The sequence below is a fragment of the Lontra canadensis genome, unplaced genomic scaffold (genome assembly GCF_010015895.1).
Source record: "Lontra canadensis isolate GAN:19392208 unplaced genomic scaffold, GSC_riverotter_1.0 scaffold125, whole genome shotgun sequence".
Lineage (NCBI taxonomy): Eukaryota > Metazoa > Chordata > Mammalia > Carnivora > Mustelidae > Lontra > Lontra canadensis.
In genome coordinates, this window is record NW_022631119.1 from 4916188 (window position 1) to 4934712 (window position 18525).

Genomic DNA, 18525 nt, shown 5'->3' on the forward strand with positions numbered 1-18525 from the left:
GCGAGTGGGTGTCTCTAAGGCCTTGCCTGACATACAGCGCAGCCCCCTAACCGCCCCCCCCGAGCCATTGCGGGGGTCGATCATGAATGTCTGAAGAGTGGCCTTTTCCCCAAGTCCTGCACCCCCTCTCGGTGGCTTGCTGGGGAGACGGGGGTCAGGGCTTCCTGCCATCCCCAGCCTCTGCAGATGACTACTGCACCTGGACAGCCTCCTCTTTTCTAGAAGTCTATTTATATTGTCATTTTATAACACTAGCCCCTGTCCCAACCTGGGGACAGATGGTCCCTGCCCCCTTGGGGCAGCACCAGGGACAGAACCACTGCTTGAAGAATCAGGTTCCCAGCCCTTTGGTGCAGCCCCATTCTCCCCTCCCCTTCCTCAAGTTAGTTTTACAATTAAAATGTTTTCTTGTTTTGCGTGTGCGTGTAGTGTGTGTAGTGGCCCCTCCCTGTCCGGGTCATCTTGGTGCGGGACTTGGGGGAGGGACTCAAGGACGGAGAGAGGGCAGGCTGGCGAACCCCAGGATTCCAGTCCATCTTAGGGCAAGGGTCATGTCTTGGGGGGGTGGGGAGCCCCAGGTCGAAGCAGCCCGTAGTGCCCCCCCCCTTGACGGGACCCAGACTCACCCCCTGGCCTGCAAACAGCCAGTCCCCCAGGGTCCGTGTGCTGCAGTGACCAGTTTGCCAAATCGAAGATTTGCTGGAATCTTGTTTTAAAGGTTGTTTGTCTTGAGCATGGTTCGGGGGGTAGGAAGGATCCTTGATGAACTGATGTTAGTAAATGGGTCGTTCAGCGAATCGGTCAGGGGGCAGGTAGGCTTTTGAGGACTCGACGGAGGCAGATGGATCTGGAACAGCCAGCCTTAGGGATACTCCACAGGCCAGATCCCTCCCTCCAAATCGAGTTCCCAGGAGGCTGAGCCTGGGTCTCCACAAGGGGAGAAAGGAATTGGCTGGCATCTTCAGGACGGTGCTGCTTCTGTGTTCTGGGCACTGAGCACCCCAGGCTGGTGTGATCTTGGACTCTGTGTGTCTCCCCCAGAACCCAAGAGGTGGGGGGGGGCCCACCGACAGCTCCCTGGGGACAAGTGCAGCGTGAGCAGCAAACCCCACCACCCACTGGCACCAGGGACCTCCGCCTGCTGTGTGGGCGGGAGACGTGCGGAGATGCTGGCTCGGGTACACTATCTGCGCCCACTCCAGAGCACGCCTCTCCACGGGCCCTGGGTCCCCAAGGCTGGGGTGCCGTGTCTGTGCCTGGAGTTGGCCACCAACAGGCTCCGTCTAGATGGGGACTCAGAGGTCTAAACATCCCCAGGGAAGCAGCTGTTGCCATGTTGAATGTGTTGGGTGCCTGGGTGGAGTTGTTAAGCTCTGGGAAGAACTCTGCCAAAATGGGTATAAGGAGAAACAGAAAACAAGAAAAACCAAAGTAACATCCCCCCCCCACACACACACACCAAAGAAAAAGCCCTGGGCTTGAATGCTTTTACAAATGAGTTCCACCAGACTGAAGGATCACGCAATTCCTACCTTGTACAAACTGTTCCAGAGAACAGGGAAAGGATAGCAGCCCGACTCATTTTCAGAGGCTGGTACGCCCATGATTCCACAACCCAGGAAGAACAGGGTGGCACACAGCCACCGCCCTCCCAACCGGAGGGCCTCGCCTCCCTGGGCCCCTGGGGGCGCTCCAGGACGTTCCACTGCGGGTGAAGGATCTTTCCCCTCCCCCCCACCCTCCGGGGTGGGGGGGGGACAGGAGGTCCCTTGCCAGGTCATTACCTGGTGGAGGAGCCAACATTCAGCTTCATGGGGACTCAACCATGATTGTCACCTTCCATTGCCGTCACTGCAGTTTAAAGGATGGTTTTGGGTAGCCTCGAGAGAGCGCTCCCGGAGGCCCCATACCCCCACTGATCCCAGCCGGCGAGGGAGTCCGCGTCAGGCGTCGGGGGGACAAGAGCGCACTCAGAAGGGCAAGTGTGGCGGAGCAAGAACAGACACCTGCCCCAGCGGCGATATGGCCCTGGGGACCGGCTTTGTCCAGATGGTACTGACCGCACGGCGTCCCACACAAAGTAGTGAGTGCTACCTCAGCGGCAGCAGGGGGCGCTGTGCTCCAAGCTGCAAAGGCCCAGGAGGGGAAGCCCGGGAGGTATTAACCTGTAGATCAGAGGTGTGTTTACAGAGACTCAAAATGAGTAAGTGAAACAAGTCAGACCAGTGGTTCTCCCAAGCGTGGTTCCCGGACCAGCAGCATCCCTGGGAACTTTATGGAAATGCAGATTCCCAGGCCACACCCCAGGCTGAATCATGGGTCCTAAGGACGAGAAGAGGCAGCCACGCCCCCTTAGGGACATGACCCGGATGTTGCGCCGTTGCCTCATTGGACAGAGCTTCGTCACGTGACTGAACCCGGCAGCAAGGGAGGTTGGGAAACGTAGTCTTTATTCTGGGCGGCTGTGTGTCTGACTAAAAATTCTAATACTGTAGAATTGTGATTCTCTACCTCTGCTAGACTCTCCACCTTCATTAAACCTAGACTCCCCGGGTTTCTCTGAAGAGCCCAGAGGCAAGCCCAACTATATTCAAGGATGAGCTTTATATATGACAAGGCTGGCCCCCGTGAAACAAGGAGGGAAAAATAGATTGTTTAATAATAGTGTTGGGGAAATTGGTTCATTTTTCTGGAGAAAAGGAAAACGGGCTCCCTAACATCACGACAAAAGAACCCTAGCTCTGTGCTTCCCGGGAAGGTAGCCACCAACCACATGTGGCTATTTAATTTTAAATTAACAAAATAAAATGAAACAGTTCGGTCCCTTAGTAGCACTAGTCACATTTCACAGCCTCCACTGTCACATGTAACCAGTGGCTACTAACTAGACTGTTTAGATATGAGAACTTTTCATTATCTGAGTTCCCCTGGAGAAAGTTTCTCTGATGGATTAAACATCCTCTAAAAGACAAACTATGAAGGTGACAGAAGAAAATACTTGATGACCAGCAGCAGAGAGGGACTTCTTAAAACTCCAGTGGAACAAACTGTCAAAAAAAAAAATTAATTGAACTTGTGAAAATGTAAAGCTTTTGTTCAAAGAAGGACATCATGGCCAAATGTAATAGGCTTCAGAAAGGGGAAAAATTTTTTTTCAGAGTCTAACATGTATCAGATTTTTTTTTTTTAATGAGAAAAGAGCAACCCAAATAGAAACATGGGCAAAGAATATAAACAGGCAACTTACAGAAGAAAAAAACCCAAAAGACCAATCAGGGTGTGCACAAGGGCTCAAACTTACTGGTAATCGGAGGAAGGCACATTTCAACACACTGTCCTTCTACCATGAGCCTGGTAAAAATTCAAGTCTGGTTTAGTCAAATGAATTATCGCATGTATGCATCTCGCAATAATTCCACTCCTGAATCCCTTCCCAAAGAAATCATGGGACCCTATGGGGGAGCACACATGGGGATGTTCACTGCAGCAGTGTTTATGGGGTGGGAGCTGGAGGTGGCCTGTGTGCCGTGTGTCCACTCTAGGGCAGCAAATGGGAGACACAGGGGCCACACGGCAAGGACTCCAGTGCAGTCCTCGGGAGCCAGGGACCAAGTGTGCCCATGGGGAGGGAGAGCCAGACCAGTGATGGGGAAAGTAAAGTCAGGATCTATACCAGGCCACGTGTGTTGATTACAAATTAGGAACATAAAACTGTAATACCCGTTTTTCAAGATTTAAAAAGGTGACTCATTTACATAATAGAATGGCTCCCCGTGGGGAAGGAGGAGAGAGAGGGAATAAAGAGGAAGAATAAATGAACATGAGAGGAGTCTTCGGGAGGAATAAAAGCCTTGAAGGTCATGCTGAAGGTCTGTCCTATGAACAAAGGGTGTGGACTGGGGCAAGGTCACAGGTATTTAAAGGAAAATTATCCAGGTGATTTTTGTTTTTAAGACTTTATTTATTTGACAGACAGAGATCACAAGTAGGCAGAGGCAGGCAGAGAGAGAGGAGGAAGCAGGCTCCCCGCTGAGCAGAGGCCTGATGCAGGGCTTGATTTGGGGCTCGATCCCAGGACCCTGAGATCATGACCTGAGCCGATGGCAGAGGCTTAACCCACTGAGCCACCCAGGTGCCCCAAGAAATCCCCATTTTCATGTGACAGTTCTTGAATCTTAAAGATAGGCAACCAACTCAGCGTGCCGAACAGTATCTGTGGGCCCAGCAAGATCAAGGGCAGAGCTAACATACCTCAAGATCGTAAGTGGGGGTAAGGGGGCCACCTGGGGGGGCTCAGTTGTCTGAGCCTCCGACTCTTGATTTCTGCTCAGGTCAGGATCTCAGGGTTGTGAGACTGAGTCCCAAGTAGGACTCCAAACTCAGCGGGGAGTCTGCTGGGGATTCTCTCCCTCTGCCCCTCCCCGCTTCCCTCTCTCTCCCAAATAAATAAATCTTAAAAAAAAAATAGTAAGACAGTGTCCAGGGCTTCATTGAGCACCTAGTTTACCCCATTTAACCCTTTCGTGCTTTGAATGGTGCCCCTGCCACTGGAACCTGTAAATTCAAACCTAGGTGGATAAAAAGGGCCCTTGCCTTGAGGCTGTGATGAAGGATTTTGCGATGTGAGATCACTCTGGGTTATCCGGCTGGGGGTGGGGCGGCAATGTCCTTAGAAGAGAAAAGCAGGGGCGCCTGGGTGGCTCAGTCATTAAGCATCTGCCTTCAGCTCAGGTCTTGATCCCTGTGTCCTGGGATCAAGCCCCACATTGGGCTCCCTGCTCGGCGGGAAGCCTGCTTCTCCCTCTCCCACTTCCCCTGCTTGTATTCCCTCTCTCACTGTCTCTCTCTGTCAAATAAATAAATAAAATCTTAAGGAAAAAAAGAGGGGGGAGAAGAGAAAAGCAGAGGGACGTTTGCGACGCCCGGGGGAGGCGGACACGGGAGGGTTGCGGGATGGATCGAACAGCACTGGCAGCTCCAAGACGCCAAGAAGTCTCCCCTCAGAGCTTCAGAGGTGGCTGACAAGACCCTGCTGGCACCTTGATCTCAGACTTGGGTTTCCAGGACCGAGCGACATCACCTTTCTGCCCCCCTAAACCGATGGGTTTGGGGCGATTCCTTAGGGCAACTCTAGGAGACACACACCACCCACTCAGCAGCTGTCCCCTAAGCAAGCACTTTCCTCAAACCCATTTCACAGTGGGGGAGACTGAGGAACGAACACACGAAGTCACCAACCTGAGGTCACACAGCTGGCAGGGGGAAGAGGCGGGACTGGAACCCAAGCATACGCCCCCACCCCTCCCCAGTCTCTGCAGATCCTCAGGCCACAGCCTCCAGGACTGGGCAGGGCTCCCCTCATTACCTGACGGGCCACAGGACCCAATAGGAAAGTGTCAACTTGACCAGGGCCAGGACCCTGAAAGGAAGCTCAGAGAAGGCTGGGAGTGAGTCAGGACAGCATCTACAGAAGTTTGGGACCCTGCCAGGTTAAACAAAGGTAAACTCTCTCCCTTTCTTCCTCCATCCTTCTCTTCCTGTTTCTTTGTCTCTGACTTTCTCTGTCTCTCTCTGTCTCTCCCTTATTCTATCACTTAACCACACTTAGTATTTGAGCAGTGACCCAAACCCACGGAGCAAAATGCAGAAGATTCCAAAGGGGTTAAGTTGCAAAATCAACCTCCCTCCCTCCCCCATTCCCTGCTTCTCTTCTCAGACCCCGTCCCCAGAGGTGGCCCCTGGTAGAAGTTTCTCGCATCTCCTTCCGGGAATGTATCCAGGGACCAGGAAAGACCTACATGCATATGCAGATTGTGTCCCACTTTGCACAAATGTTAGCATAATGTCCACATCCTTCTACGTCTTGCTTTTTCCTCCCTAACACTGTGTCTTGGTGATGGTTCCTTGTTGGGATGGCAACAGCAACTTCCCTCCGGTCAGTGGCTGGAGTAATCCTCCACGGGGCATGTGAGCCCTGAGTTATGGAAACAGTCCCAGGCCACGGACAGCGGATGCCGGGAAGCTGGCAGCTGCCGGCTGTTTTGACCAATGCCACAGTAGAGATCTTGCATATATTTTATATTTGGCATATGGGCAAATTTATCTGGTATACATCTGTCTTGTCTCCTCCCCCACCTGCCGCTGGACTCCGCCTGCCCTCTGCCCCAGGTAATGCCCTCTCGGTGTCTCTAACCTTCTAGATTCTTCCCCGCCTCTCGTCAACCTCGTCCTGGTCTCTTTCTCTTTGTCTTTCTTTGCTTTCCTCCACACCACCGTCCCCTCTTCCTCTTTCCCTCTAACCCCCTCCCATTTCCCTCCTTCTCCCCAATTTCATCCCTGCCTCTCTGTCGCCCCCTGTAGGAGGAAGCTGGCTCACCACCTCCTCCACCAGACCCCTGTGGTTCGTACTTGGGGAAGACAGCACCCAACCCAGCTCATCTTTCTTTCTCCCATCCCCTGCCTCCGGCCCAACCTGGCTGGGCTTCCTCAACCCCCTGCAGCCCCAGTGGAAAACCCACTATTTGTTTCCCAAAGCCCCCAGGTACCTGCCCTCCAGAACCCCGCCATTCTCTACCAGTAGGACTGGGCGCTGGGGCAGGGGTGGGGGGCGATACTGGTTTTGGAGTGGAAGTTATGGGAGCTAGACTCAGGCAGGCTGGACGTGCTTTCTCAACCAGACAGAGCCTCCCCTCCTGCCTGGACCCAGCCTTCTTGTCCTCCCTGCTCAGCAAACAGAGGAACCAGTCTTTGTCAGACCTGAGCTGGGGACAGACAAACAAACAAACAAACAAAAAAAAACCCAGACCCGCCCAAGGCCCTGCCCTGGCAAGGCTGACATTCTCATGGGATGACACAGTTCATGACCAAGTGAACAGATCCACATACTCATAGGTATTTATAAATCACACTAAGTTCAAGAAAGAAAGAACAGGGTGTGACGCTAGAGAATAGCAGGAGGGTGAGAAATTGACCTTGGCTGGGATGTATTTTTATGTATGGTGAACAATTGCAAGGTTGTATTCTTGGGCAGAATAAAGCCAGAAGGGTGTGTGTTATGAAGAGGTGACATTTGAATGGAGATGAAGGCAGCCACAGAAGCATGGAGAGGAAGGCTTGGTAGGCACCGGGGCAACTTGTGCAAAGGCCCTGAGGTAGAAAGGAAGTTGGAGGGTCAAGAACCAGCCAAAATTTGGGTCACCATGAGTGAAAGGAGAGTGTGGGTCATCGCAGGTAGCACTGTGCAGGGAGGAGTTAGCCCCAGGTGGGAAACTAAGGCTTGAAGAAGGGAAGCTCTTCCCCCAAAGGACAGACAGGGTCAGTGTGGGGACTGTTGAGCTCAGGCAGCCTAACTTACCCTCTGAACCACCAGGACAGTGGTTCTTAGTGTGGGATTCCCAGACCAGCATCATCTCTCGGCCCACCCCAGAACTACTGAATCAGAAACTCGGGGTGGGAGCAGGGTTTGGAGCCCAGATGTCCGTGATTAACAAGCTTTCTAGAGGATTCTGACAGCCAGTCAAATTTGAGAACCATGGAGCCAGGCTCTTCTGCCTCCCAAAACGTTGCTCCTGTCCTCGGAGGGATCCGTGTCCACTGTGGGTTGAATGGCGGTCCCCAAAAAGATACGTCCACATCCTAACCCCCAGAACCTGTGACTGCTACCTTACTTGGAAGGGTTCTAAGGAGAGCAGAACCATGGCCAGATGGCTGATAAGAGGGATTACCTCAGGAGGCAGACATTAGCGTGAGGAGCCTGGACTCCAAACTGAGCTGCCCTGCCCAGGGATGCAGACTCTGGGGGCCAGCCTGTCAGGGTTCAGATCCCAGTTCGGCCACTTCCGCACTGTGTGACCTTGGACAAGTCACTTTACCTCTCTGTGCCCCCATTCCCTCACACTAAAGTGGGTTTAATAATAACAATACCTACGATAGTGGGTGCATTTGATTAACGCACATGGAACGCAGGTGCCCAGCTGGCTTGGCAAGGGAGCAAGTGTCTCTTCATCCCAGGATTGTGAGTTCGAGTCCCATGATGGGGAGTAGAGATTACTTAAAAATATCATCTAAAAAAATAAAATCATGGAATACCATAGAGCGGTGCTTGGCCCAGAGTGAGCACTCCACAATTGTTATTATTATTGTTACTGTTATAGCTCATTCATTTCTTCACCTGGAGACATGGCGATGCCTCCCAGGTGTGTCTCCACCCTGACCTCTCTCTGAACTCCCGCCACATACATCCAGTCACTGCCTGGCACTGTCCCTTTGGATGTCCTATGCTTAACACATCTTGGATGGAATGCTCAATTTCCTGTCCCCCCATCCCATATGTTCTGCCCTCCATCTTTCCCTCTTGCATAATGGGACCACCTTCTGTCCACCGCTCAAGGCCAGTCAAGAGGAGACCCTGAATCTGTCCTCTACCAGCCACTCCATGATCTCACTCTGGCCCTGGCCACCTTCTGGCTCATCACCTTCCTCGCTGTTCCCCGGACCCCCTCTCAGCCAGAGATTAGTTACGTTTCCTCCTTTCCCATCTTCACTTAGAGTGCATTACACTTACCTACCTCCAAGATAAGCCTAGGAGCTGCCCCGTTGTCTCGTGGATCTCATTTCCCCTACATTCCCTCTGCTCCGGCCTCCCTGCTGTTCCCCAAACACACTAAGTTTGGTCCCACCCCACGGCCTTTGCACTTCTGTTCCCTGCCGGAACATGCTCAACTCTTTTGCCTTCTTCAGGTCTCTGCTCAGACATCACCTCCTCCGAGAAGTCCTCCCTAACTACCCTAGTTAACAGGCTTCTGGCTCCTTTTCTCTGTCCTCACAGCCTGTTCTTCACCTCCAAAGCGTTGATACCATTTGTCAATTAACGAGTTGCTCCCTGACTTTTTGAAGTCCATCCCTCCCTACACAAGCCTAGAAGCCCCATGGGGACAGGAATCTGTCTGTCCTTTCACCATTATATCCCTGATGCACAGGGCTTGTAAGTAATAGTATTACTTAATAAGTATTATTACTTATTATTCCTTAATACTTAAGTATTTGTTTAAAGAACAAGAGGTAGAAAGGCGATGGGAAACTAGGGATCCTTGTTTTCTGTCCCTATTTTTTTCTTCACACGAATAGCAGCCTATGCGAACCACTGTTGGACATCTTGCTCTTTTCACTTAATAGGCTTGAAGATATTTTCTTATTAGTATGGAGACAGAGTTGCTGTATTCTTTTTGTTTTGCCTTATTGAGGTATAACTTATATGCAAGAAAACACACCCGTTTCGAATGTATAGCTTGGTGAGTTTTGACAAATGTTCTCCCATGTAACCACCACCATAAAGCCAGAACTCCTGGAGCACCTGGGTGGCTCAGTGGGTTAAGCATCTGACTTTGGCTCAGGTCATGATCTTAGGGTCCTGGGGTCGAGCCCTGTGTCTGTGCCCCATGTCTGTGCCCAGTGTCTGCGCACGGTGTCTGTGCCCTGTGTATGTCCCTCCCCTGCCCTTTCTCGCTCTCACTCTCACTCTCTTCCTCTCTCTACTTCTTGAGAGCGTGAGAGACAGAGAGTGCGTGTGCTGGAGCGCAAGAGACAACAAGCCAGGAAGCGGGGGGAGCAAAGGGAGAGGAAGAAACAGGCTCCCCACAGAACAGGGAGCCCAACACCAGCTCCCAGTTCTCAGTTTGGCACTGGTGGGGGGAAGTGTCGTGTGCGCTCCTCTGTGTGGACACGGACTCCCATCTCTCACTAAATCCAGGGAGCAATGGGATGGCCCCCATGGTGCAGGATGGGAGGGCATCTCTTTTTTTTTTTTTCATTTTTGTTTGTTTTTTTTAGGGTCACATGCCCTGGATATCTGTTTTATAGGAAATTGTCACGTTCTTTTCCAAAGTGGTCCCACCATTGCTCATGCTCTGAATCCTTCGTGACCCATGAGAATGGGTGGTGTTACGTTGGTTGGCCAGGCCTCAGCCTGTTCTGAAAACAGGTCCCCACGCTAGGACCTTCGCCACTTGAAGCTGGACAGGGTGGGGAATGTCTGAGATCCACTTGGCTTTGCAGGGCCCAGGTTATGCCCCGCATTCCTCAGATTTAAATAACAATATTTCCCATAGTATGGCAGGTGCAGGAGAGGTGGCTTCTTAAGTTTTCCATTCTGGGCCCCAGAGGGACCGAAGCCAACTCCAGGTGGGACCTGGGAAGACACATTTTGAGTGAGCATCCTGGGTGAGTCTGACATGCTGTAAAGCTTAGGACCACTGAGTCTGGGGTGGGGGGCATGTAGGTGAGAGGTTAAGTCCTTCCAGGTAGAAAGAACTTTGGGAGCAAAAAGATGGGAAAGAACAGGTCAGGGAAGCAGGGACCAGAAATCCAGGCTTCCAAAGGCAGCCAAAGAGCAGGGATTATTCCCCTGAGGGCACTGGGGAGCTGTACTGGGTTTTAGTGGGGGAGTGACTACTTGGGTTTGCCCTGTGACTGCATCCGTGTGTGTGGATGCGTGTGTGAGTGTGTGTGTGTGTGTGTGTGTGTGTGTGTGTGTGTGAGAGAGAGAGAGAGAGAGAGAGAGAGAGAGAGAGAGATACAGAAGGGGGTGAGGACCCCAGGAATTCCAGAGATGATGGGAAATGTGGTGTGGAAACCATGGCAGGCCGGGGAGGGGTAGGTGCCAGGTGGAGGGGTGCAGACCCCATTCTGCGCGCTCTTTGCTCCAGGCCACTCCCTGCCTTGGATTCTGACCTGGGGACAACTGACTCCCTCATCAGACACTCCTGCTCTGGTTCTGCCCTTCCTCCTCCTCCCTCGCCCCTCTTCCTGCTACTCTGGCTGCAGCTATGGGCAAGACAGGTGGGCTGGTGGCCAGCCATGGGTGTGTGTTTGTGTGTTTGTGGTGGCTGGGGGAGTGTCTCCAGTTCTGCATGTGCTCTGAGCTGGGTGAGTGTTTGGGCATCTCCTGGGGACTTCCTGGGCCATCTGGGCTGCAGCCCTGGGGTGCACTGGGTGAGTTACTAAACCTCTCTGTGCCTGTTTCCTCATCTGCAAAATGGGTATGGCAATAGCATCTATTTCCTAGGGAGGATGTGGAGATGGAGGTAATTACTCAGGATCATGCCAGCCCACAGGGAGCCCTCAATTACATGAGTAGATTCATTCGGGCGTGAGCTCAACTCTGAGTGTCCCAGGCATGTGTCTGTGTCTTGCAGGAATCTGGGGCAGGAAGCGCGCCTGAAAGCAAAGGGGGTTATCTAGGGCAGCAAGGGAGCAGGCCTGCCAGGGTGGCCTCTGTTTCCTCCTCTGCAAAATGGGAACAAAAGCAGCACCCCACACAACCTTGGTGCGGGGGCAAGCAGGACGCTGGAGCGCATGTTCACACATGCCTGTCTGCTGTTACCTTTCCTTGGTCAATAAAGTGTGGTAAGAGAGGCGCCCACTTCCCTCTCCATTGCTGGAGGATGCCTGGAACTGGGAAGCACCTAGAACAGCACACACTGAGTACCCAGAAAGCGCTCACCATGGAGGTTGCTGTGGGTGATCCACGTGGAACCCCATGCCCGTGTTTGCTGGGCCGGGTGTGGGATGTGGCTGGGGCAGGATGCGGCCCTGGGCATCTGGCCCTACAGGTTCCTGGTCACCCTACTTCCTCCACACCCCGACCTCTTGCCCCCACCATTGCCCCATCCCTCACTCCCAAATCACCAGGACCTCTGAGGGCAGAGGCTTTGGCAGCTGTGCCCTCTTCCCCAGCCCCCCGGGGAGAGGGAAGGGATACAGACACCTCCCAAAACCCAGGTGGGGTTACTGCACCCCTATCTGCTGCTATCTCAGTGCCTCCCTGGGGGTCCCCCCATCTCTGTGCCTCTGAGCGTCTCTCTGCCCTCCACTTCGGTTTCCAGAACAGGAAATGTCGGGGTCCCAAGGGCGTGTCCCAGGTGATGGCACAGGAGGAAGCAGCAGAAACAGGACATCCCCCCACCTCCTACCCCTGGATGAAAGTGGGGGTGGGGACAAGAGGGGCTCTTCCTTAATGAGCCTCTTAATCCTGCCACTCCGGATCTTAATGAGGGGGAGGGACCTCATTTGAGGGCAGGGAGCCCTGACATCAGCTCCTTGGTCACACCCCATCCCCCCACCAGTGCCTGAGCCCTCAGCGGGCCCTGGGGAAACTGGGGCAGGGGACTTGGGAAACCGAATAGGGGCTGGAGACCCGGACTCCTGGGTCCTGGCGGAGGAGATGACCTGCGCTCCTGGTCCGACCAAGCAGGGACCTGGGGACCCCGACTCCTAAGTCTGAGGGTGGAGGGCCTGGAGGCCCAGAGCCTTCCCCTAACACACACCCCCATCAAACGCCCGCTGGCGCGCCCCGCCCCTCCCGCCTCCAGTTAACCCCAAGCCTGCGGAGGAGCCCAGGACAGTCGCCCGGAGCCCACGGATGGAGGAGGAAAGCGACAGACCCGCTCTCGGAAGCGGGATGGAGGCCGACGAGCCCGCCAGCCCCCGGGAGCCGCCGTCGCCGCCCCCACCGCCGTCGCCGCCGTCCCCCTCTGCCCCCGACACCCCGGGGACCCCCCAGCCCGAGCAGCCGACGGAGGCCTACGCCCGGCAGCTGCTGCTGGAGGAGTGGAGACCCCCGGGGGGGAGCCTGGAGCTGCCCCCGCGCCTCACCTGGAAGCTGCTCTTCCTGCAGCGGCCGCTCTACCGCAACCTGCTGCGTTCGCCCAACCCCGAAGGTGCGGGAAGGTGCGGGAAGGTGCGGCACCCCGACCCACCGACAGACTGCTGCCCAGTCTCCACCTTCTGCCACGTGCAGTTCGCTCAGACCGTCTGTCTCCTCATCTTTCTGTCTGCTCCCTCTTGTCTGTTCCCTGGGCTCAACCTGTTTCTCTACACCCTTTCCTGTCTCTTCTGTCATTGTGTCCCCCTCTGTCTCCTTGGGGCTCTCTCTTCCTGCCCCGCATCACTCTCTTTCTCTTTCTATGTCATATGTCCCCATCTCTCATGGTGTCTGTCTCTCTCTCTCTCTCTCTCTCTCTCATCCTGTCTGTCGGCCTCTCTCTCCCTGCCTCCCTCCACATGTATTTCTGTCTCTCTAGTTGCCTCTCGCTCTGTCCCTCTGTCTCGGTCTCACCAGGAAGCCCTCCTCCTTGTTCTCCTTCCCTCCTTCTTCACTGCACCATTCCTTTGCCCCAGGACATTCTCAGGACTCTCCCGGGCCCTGACTCACACATCCCTGCCAGGCAGGTTGGTCCTGGCACAGATTCCCGCCCTTCCGGCAGAGCCCTGGGGGGAGGGAGTCAGGCGCAGGCTGAAGGGCTGGAGGCAGTTTCAGCCCACCTGAGGCTCCACTCCCCCGTGCATTTCAGGCATCAACATTTATGAGCCAGCACCCCCTACTGGTCCCACCCAGCAGCCCCTGGAGACTCTGGGTAAGTGCTTGTGGGCTCAGCCCATGGGGTATGAATGGCCCTGCGGAATGGGCAAGTTCTAACCCTCTGCTCCTCCACCTGCCAGGCAACTTCCGCGGCTGGTACATTAGGACGGAGAAGCTCCAGCATGACCGCAGGTGGGTGGCAGAGACCCCTGGGGCCCTGCCCCAATCTCTCACCTCAGGGCCTGGAGAAACTGCCTCTGTGCCCCTCTGGGCCTCAGTTTCCTGCTCCGTACCCAGGGTTTGTCATAAAAGAGAACATTCCTAAAACACAGCGCAGGGTCTGGCTGGGCCCAGCTTGCATATAGTAGGTGCTCAATAAATAACCTCTGTCACCATTACTCTTCTCCACCTCTTCCCTGGGAGGGGGAAGGCACCCAGGCCACCATCTGCCCTCCATTAAACTGAGCCCTGCTTTTGCAGGTTGGGTGGGACAGAGTCACACACGCCTGGGTTGGGAGCCCCGCTCTGCCACTTCTTTGCTGCTTGACCTTAAGCAAGTGACTTCCCTTCTTGAGCCACTTTGCTCATGTGCATCATGGGGTTCAGACCATCTGGCATTCAGGGGGGAAAAGAGGGAGCTGAGGCTATAAGGGGGGAGTAAGTGCTCAGCCCCCAACCATGGGTGCCCTTGGTGTCTCCATGAGGGCACCATGATCGAGGTTTCCTGTTCCCAAGAATCCTAGCAGCTCCCAGACCTCACCTTCCCCATGGCCTCTCTCACAGCTGGACGGTGAAGCAGCAGTGTGTGGACCTTCTGGCCGAGGGCCTGTGGGAGGAGCTCCTTGATGATGAGCAGCCAGACATCACGGTCATGGACTGGTATGCGCCTCTGCCCAATCCGCCTGCCCCGCGGGGTCATGCACAGGGCTTCCCAGGGCACCAGCCTCATCTGTCCTCCCCTGGTGTGAGCTTGCCACCAAGACCCTCGTGTCATGGCAGGATCCAGCCCCGCCTAGTGTTCTAGCTCCTTCCCTCTGAGACTTCCAGTTTCTGAGATGCACCTCGCTGGACATCGTTCCTTCATTCTTGGATGCTTCTCCCCCTCTGCTCTCTAGACAAATTCCTCCTTATCCTTTGGGATTCTGCTATACGTGGCTCTGCCGGGAAGCCTTCCCAGACCACCCCCCAGCTGGCTCAGAAGCCGTATGATCCAGGGCCCTGGGCTCCCCCCATCCCAGCCCTTAGCGTTCCGGATGGTCACTGTCTGGTGACAGGTCTGTTTCCCACACCAGGCTATATGACTCCCACAGGGGCACTGTGGGGGGCCACCTTGGTCAGGGCTGTGTTGCCCACACTAGCCATCCTGGGTGCACAGAGTGGAAGCCAGTGAGCATGTGTTGCACGGTGTTAGGGCCAGGGGACGAGGTGGGGACATGGGAGCTGCACTGGCAGCTGAAGGTCTGGACCCTACCCCCAGGTACGAGGACAGCCGGCTAGACACGTGTGTCTACGAGCTGCACGTCTGGCTGCTGGCAGCTGACCGCCGCTCAGTCATTGCGCAACACCACGTGGCCCCCCGATCCTCTGGGCGGGGCCCCCCCCGGCCGCTGGCTCCAGGTGAGGCTCTGCCCTGGCCACCAACCCTGGCCACGTGTCCGTGTCCCAAGACCTCAGAGAGGGTGGAGGTAGGAGAGGAGGGTTCCCGGGTCCCTGACGGGACTTATCCCTGACCCCGCTGCAGGTGTCCCACGTCTTCCGCCAGTATGGCCCTGGCCTGCGCTTCGTTCACTTCCTGCACAAGACCAAGAACCGGAGGGAGCCTGGCGGGCTGCGGCGGACAAGGGTGACAGACTCCTCTGTGTCTGTGCAATTCAGGGAGTGACTGGCTGTCCAACTCCCGGCCTGTTCTGACCCTTTGTCTCACTGGTCCATAATGTGTGATCCCTTAGCACCTCCCTGATCTCTTAGCACTTCCCTGACCCTTTGCATCTCCCTGACCCTTTAATATCTTCTCGTTCCTTTATCCCTTTGGACCGCTTAGCATCTCTTTTACCTCCCTGACCCTTAGAAGTCCCTGGCCCTTAGCACCTCCTTGATCCTCAGGAGTCCCTGGCCCTTAGCACCTCCCTGGCCCTTTAGCTCTGCCTTGTTGTCTCCACACTTCCCCGATGTGTGGAGAAGCACCCCCGCCCCCTGTTCCCTTCCCACTTTCATGACCCTTCAGCTTCTCCTTGGTTGCTTACCACCCCCCAGGCCTCTGCTTCCTGCCTGGCCCTTGATTTCCCACCTGACATCTTCACACCCCCTTGAATGGCTGACTGGCGTTTCTTCTGCGCTCTCTGAGCCCCATGAGGGCTGAGGGCAGCAACCTCTTCTTCCCAAGTTAGTGCTCCACAGACAGAAGGTGCCTCATAAATCGTTGCTGATTGGTGAATAAGTTCACAGGCGTGAGGATGCCGAGCATTTCCCTGGTCTTTGCTTCTCAGAATGACACTGAGTTCATATCCCACAGGCATGTCCTGTAACCCTTATCCTGAAGCACCTCGCAACGCCCGTGCCGTGTGTACCTCCCGCCACGACCTCTGGTCTCTTTACTTAGCCCCAGTTTACAGCCTCTTGGCCTTTCCACTGACCTCTCTGCTCCAATTCTGTCCTCTCAGATGCTCTCCACATTCCCCTTCCCCCTCCAACCCCAAATTCTCACCTCCCCCAGAGCTGGTCCCCATACCTCTCCTCCCCACAAGACCCCCACATTCCTCCAGAGTACCCCCCAAAGCCATCAAGATCTCTATCAAGGGCCATAATTGCTGGGGATGGTGGTGGGACAGATGATAAACTTGAGCTACAATTTTTTTCATGTGTTGGGGGGAAGAGATTGAAAATCTGTAACAACTGCGAAGTCCCGGGCTCTGGCCAGATCCAGCATGAGACCCTGGTCCTAGCCTGGGGCAGGGTCCTTGACTGCCTCTTGATGTTCCAGGCCTGACTCCTGAGATGGGGCTGGAGGTCCCTGGTAGGCAGAACAGCTTGTGGTGAGGAGAGGGATTGAGGGATTCAGGGAAGGGTTCTCTACCAAAAAGTTCAGGGAAGCATTTTAGTGGTATCACTGCATGTCGCACACATGTCCCGTGGATGTATATCTTTGTGCCCACCTAAACGGATGGCAGAATCTTTGAGTATGAACCCCCCCCCCCCCGCGATCCAGCACTGTCCCAGGTACAGGCTGATGCAGGCCTGACCACCCTGCTCTCTCCCCCACCCCACCCCTGTCCTGTGTGGAGTTGGGTCCCAAGCACGAGTAGATGGCAGACAGGGATAACGTCACAAGGGCTATATTGCAGGGAAGGCGGGTTTAGGGGGACAGGCAGAAAGTTCTCTCCTCCTGGGACTTGGGGACTTCAGCTGACCCCAGAGACAAGGCCAGATGAGGAGCTCTGCACCCTGTGGGGGTTGGAGAAGAAGTATCCCTAAGGCATCAGTAACACCTGCAACAGAATGAAAATGATCACTTCCGGGGGGGTGCCAGGGGCTCAGAGATCCAGAGTGGGGGAGGGGGGCGGTTCTAAAAGGCTGAGATGGGGTGGAGGGCTGGGGCTGGGCTCCAAGCTCATGAGCTAGGTGTCCTGGGGGCCCTTGGAGCTCTTGTGGAGGGAGAGGGACAGGTGACGTGGTTTTGAAGAGTACTAGGACTAGATTTAGGGTCCCACGTTCTGTGAGCTCCCACAGTGAGTGCACAGTGGGCTGGGTGGCGGTGCCCAAAGTTGGATCTGGGGGCTCCAGAACCTTAACAGGGACTTTGGGACTGGTTTCCAGGGCTGTGCCTGATCTAGAGGGTCTACGTGGGCGGGAACATGAGGGTAGATAGGGTGTTCCTAGAACGGGGTCTCGGGGTGGGTCAGTTTAGAGTCTGGGAGTCCCAGAGCTGGCTCTGGTGGCTCCGGGATCTGGGACGGACTGGGTTTGGTTCTGGGGGCTCTGGGGTGAGAAAGGTGGCTCCCCATCTGCAAGCTAGGCCTAGGACAGCAGCTCTGGGTGGGTCAGCAGGTGGAGAATTCAGGAAGGTGGGAGGCAGGTGCTCCCAGAATGGAGGCTAGAGGGCTAGAGGGTGGGGTCCCTTCTGAGTGTGGGAATCCCGGAGTCGGGTGCGAGAGCTCCGAGGGGGCATGGGCTTGGGGGAAGGGATGCGGGTAGGAGAAGGGGGATCTCCAAGATTGGTCCTAGGGACCCCCAGTGGGGGTCAGGGACCAAGGGGTCTGGGGACCGGCTCGCGCCGTGGATGCGGAGGAGAGGCTGCGGGCGGAGGCGGGGCCGGGCAGGCACCTGCAGTAGAGCGACGCGATGGTGTTGGACCAGTCGCCGAAGATACCCTTGCGGAACTCTTCGAGGCGCGGGTAGGCGCCCGCCGAGAACTTGCGCGTCTTGCCGGCCTTGCCGCGGAGGGACCACACGGTGATCTCGCAGCGCGGGGCCACCACCAGCGAGGAGGCGACGTTCGTCCAGTCAGAGGGCAGGAAGGGCAGGTCGGCGCCTGGCTCCAGCGACAGCTGGGCGCCCCCGCAGCAGTTCTCGTAGTAGGGGTCGCTCTTGTCGTAGAGCCTGGCGCACGTGCGCGTCCCTTCGGGCTTCTTGAGGTCCGCGGGCGTCGGGCAGGCTGCTCGGACGCCAGGGACGGCCGCCAGGGCCAGGGCCAGCAGCAGGGGGCAGAGCGGGGACATGGCGACACTGCAAGGCCGCGTCACCGCGCGCTTTTATGAGCCTGGCCCGTGGGAAGGGAGAAGCTGCGAGATAAGGACGCCCTCCCCACCCCCCACAACCCTCCCCTTAGCAGCTTAAGATTTCACGTGGCAAACATCTAAAAAAAAAAAAGAAAGTCAATTAACAGGACTTGAGGACGAGTCTCTTACAATACAGAAGGGAACATAGGGTTAATAGTATAGGTAAGAAAAGCTCTTAAAAACCCACAGGGATTTGAACAACCCCCTTTCCAAATAAGGAGATGCCATGGGAGGTGGAGGCGGAGGGGGAGGGGCTGGGTCTCCAGGGTGGGCAAGTCCCCCGTTGGGACACAGAATCTTGGGAAAGGAGAAGCTGGAGATAAGGAGAGAGAGGCCCCAGAGGGGAGCGGAGAAAGGAGAGGAGAGGAGGAGATGAGGACAGAGATCACACTA

General features: G+C 55.5%; 2 protein-coding genes across 2 annotated transcripts; one reads left to right on the forward strand and one right to left on the reverse strand.

The window, feature by feature from the left end:
* Nucleotides 1-705: 705 nt before the first annotated feature.
* NCCRP1 (NCCRP1, F-box associated domain containing) lies at nt 706-15534 on the forward strand. Its single transcript, XM_032841787.1, is given in 8 exon segments — nt 706-718; nt 12369-12716; nt 13350-13412; nt 13498-13549; nt 14141-14236; nt 14835-14952; nt 14954-14974; nt 15099-15534. Coding segments are annotated over 7 exon segments (789 nt in total). The 5' UTR covers nt 706-718; nt 12369-12418; the 3' UTR covers nt 15240-15534.
* Nucleotides 15535-16673: 1139 nt separating this feature from the next.
* SYCN (syncollin) lies at nt 16674-18151 on the reverse strand. Its single transcript, XM_032841947.1, has 2 exons — nt 17678-18151; nt 16674-16842 (listed from the first exon to the last, which is right to left on the reverse strand). Exons 1-2 carry the CDS (start codon nt 18070-18072, stop codon nt 16833-16835), a joined length of 405 nt encoding a protein of 134 aa, XP_032697838.1. The 5' UTR covers nt 18073-18151; the 3' UTR covers nt 16674-16832.
* Nucleotides 18152-18525: the final 374 nt, after the last annotated feature.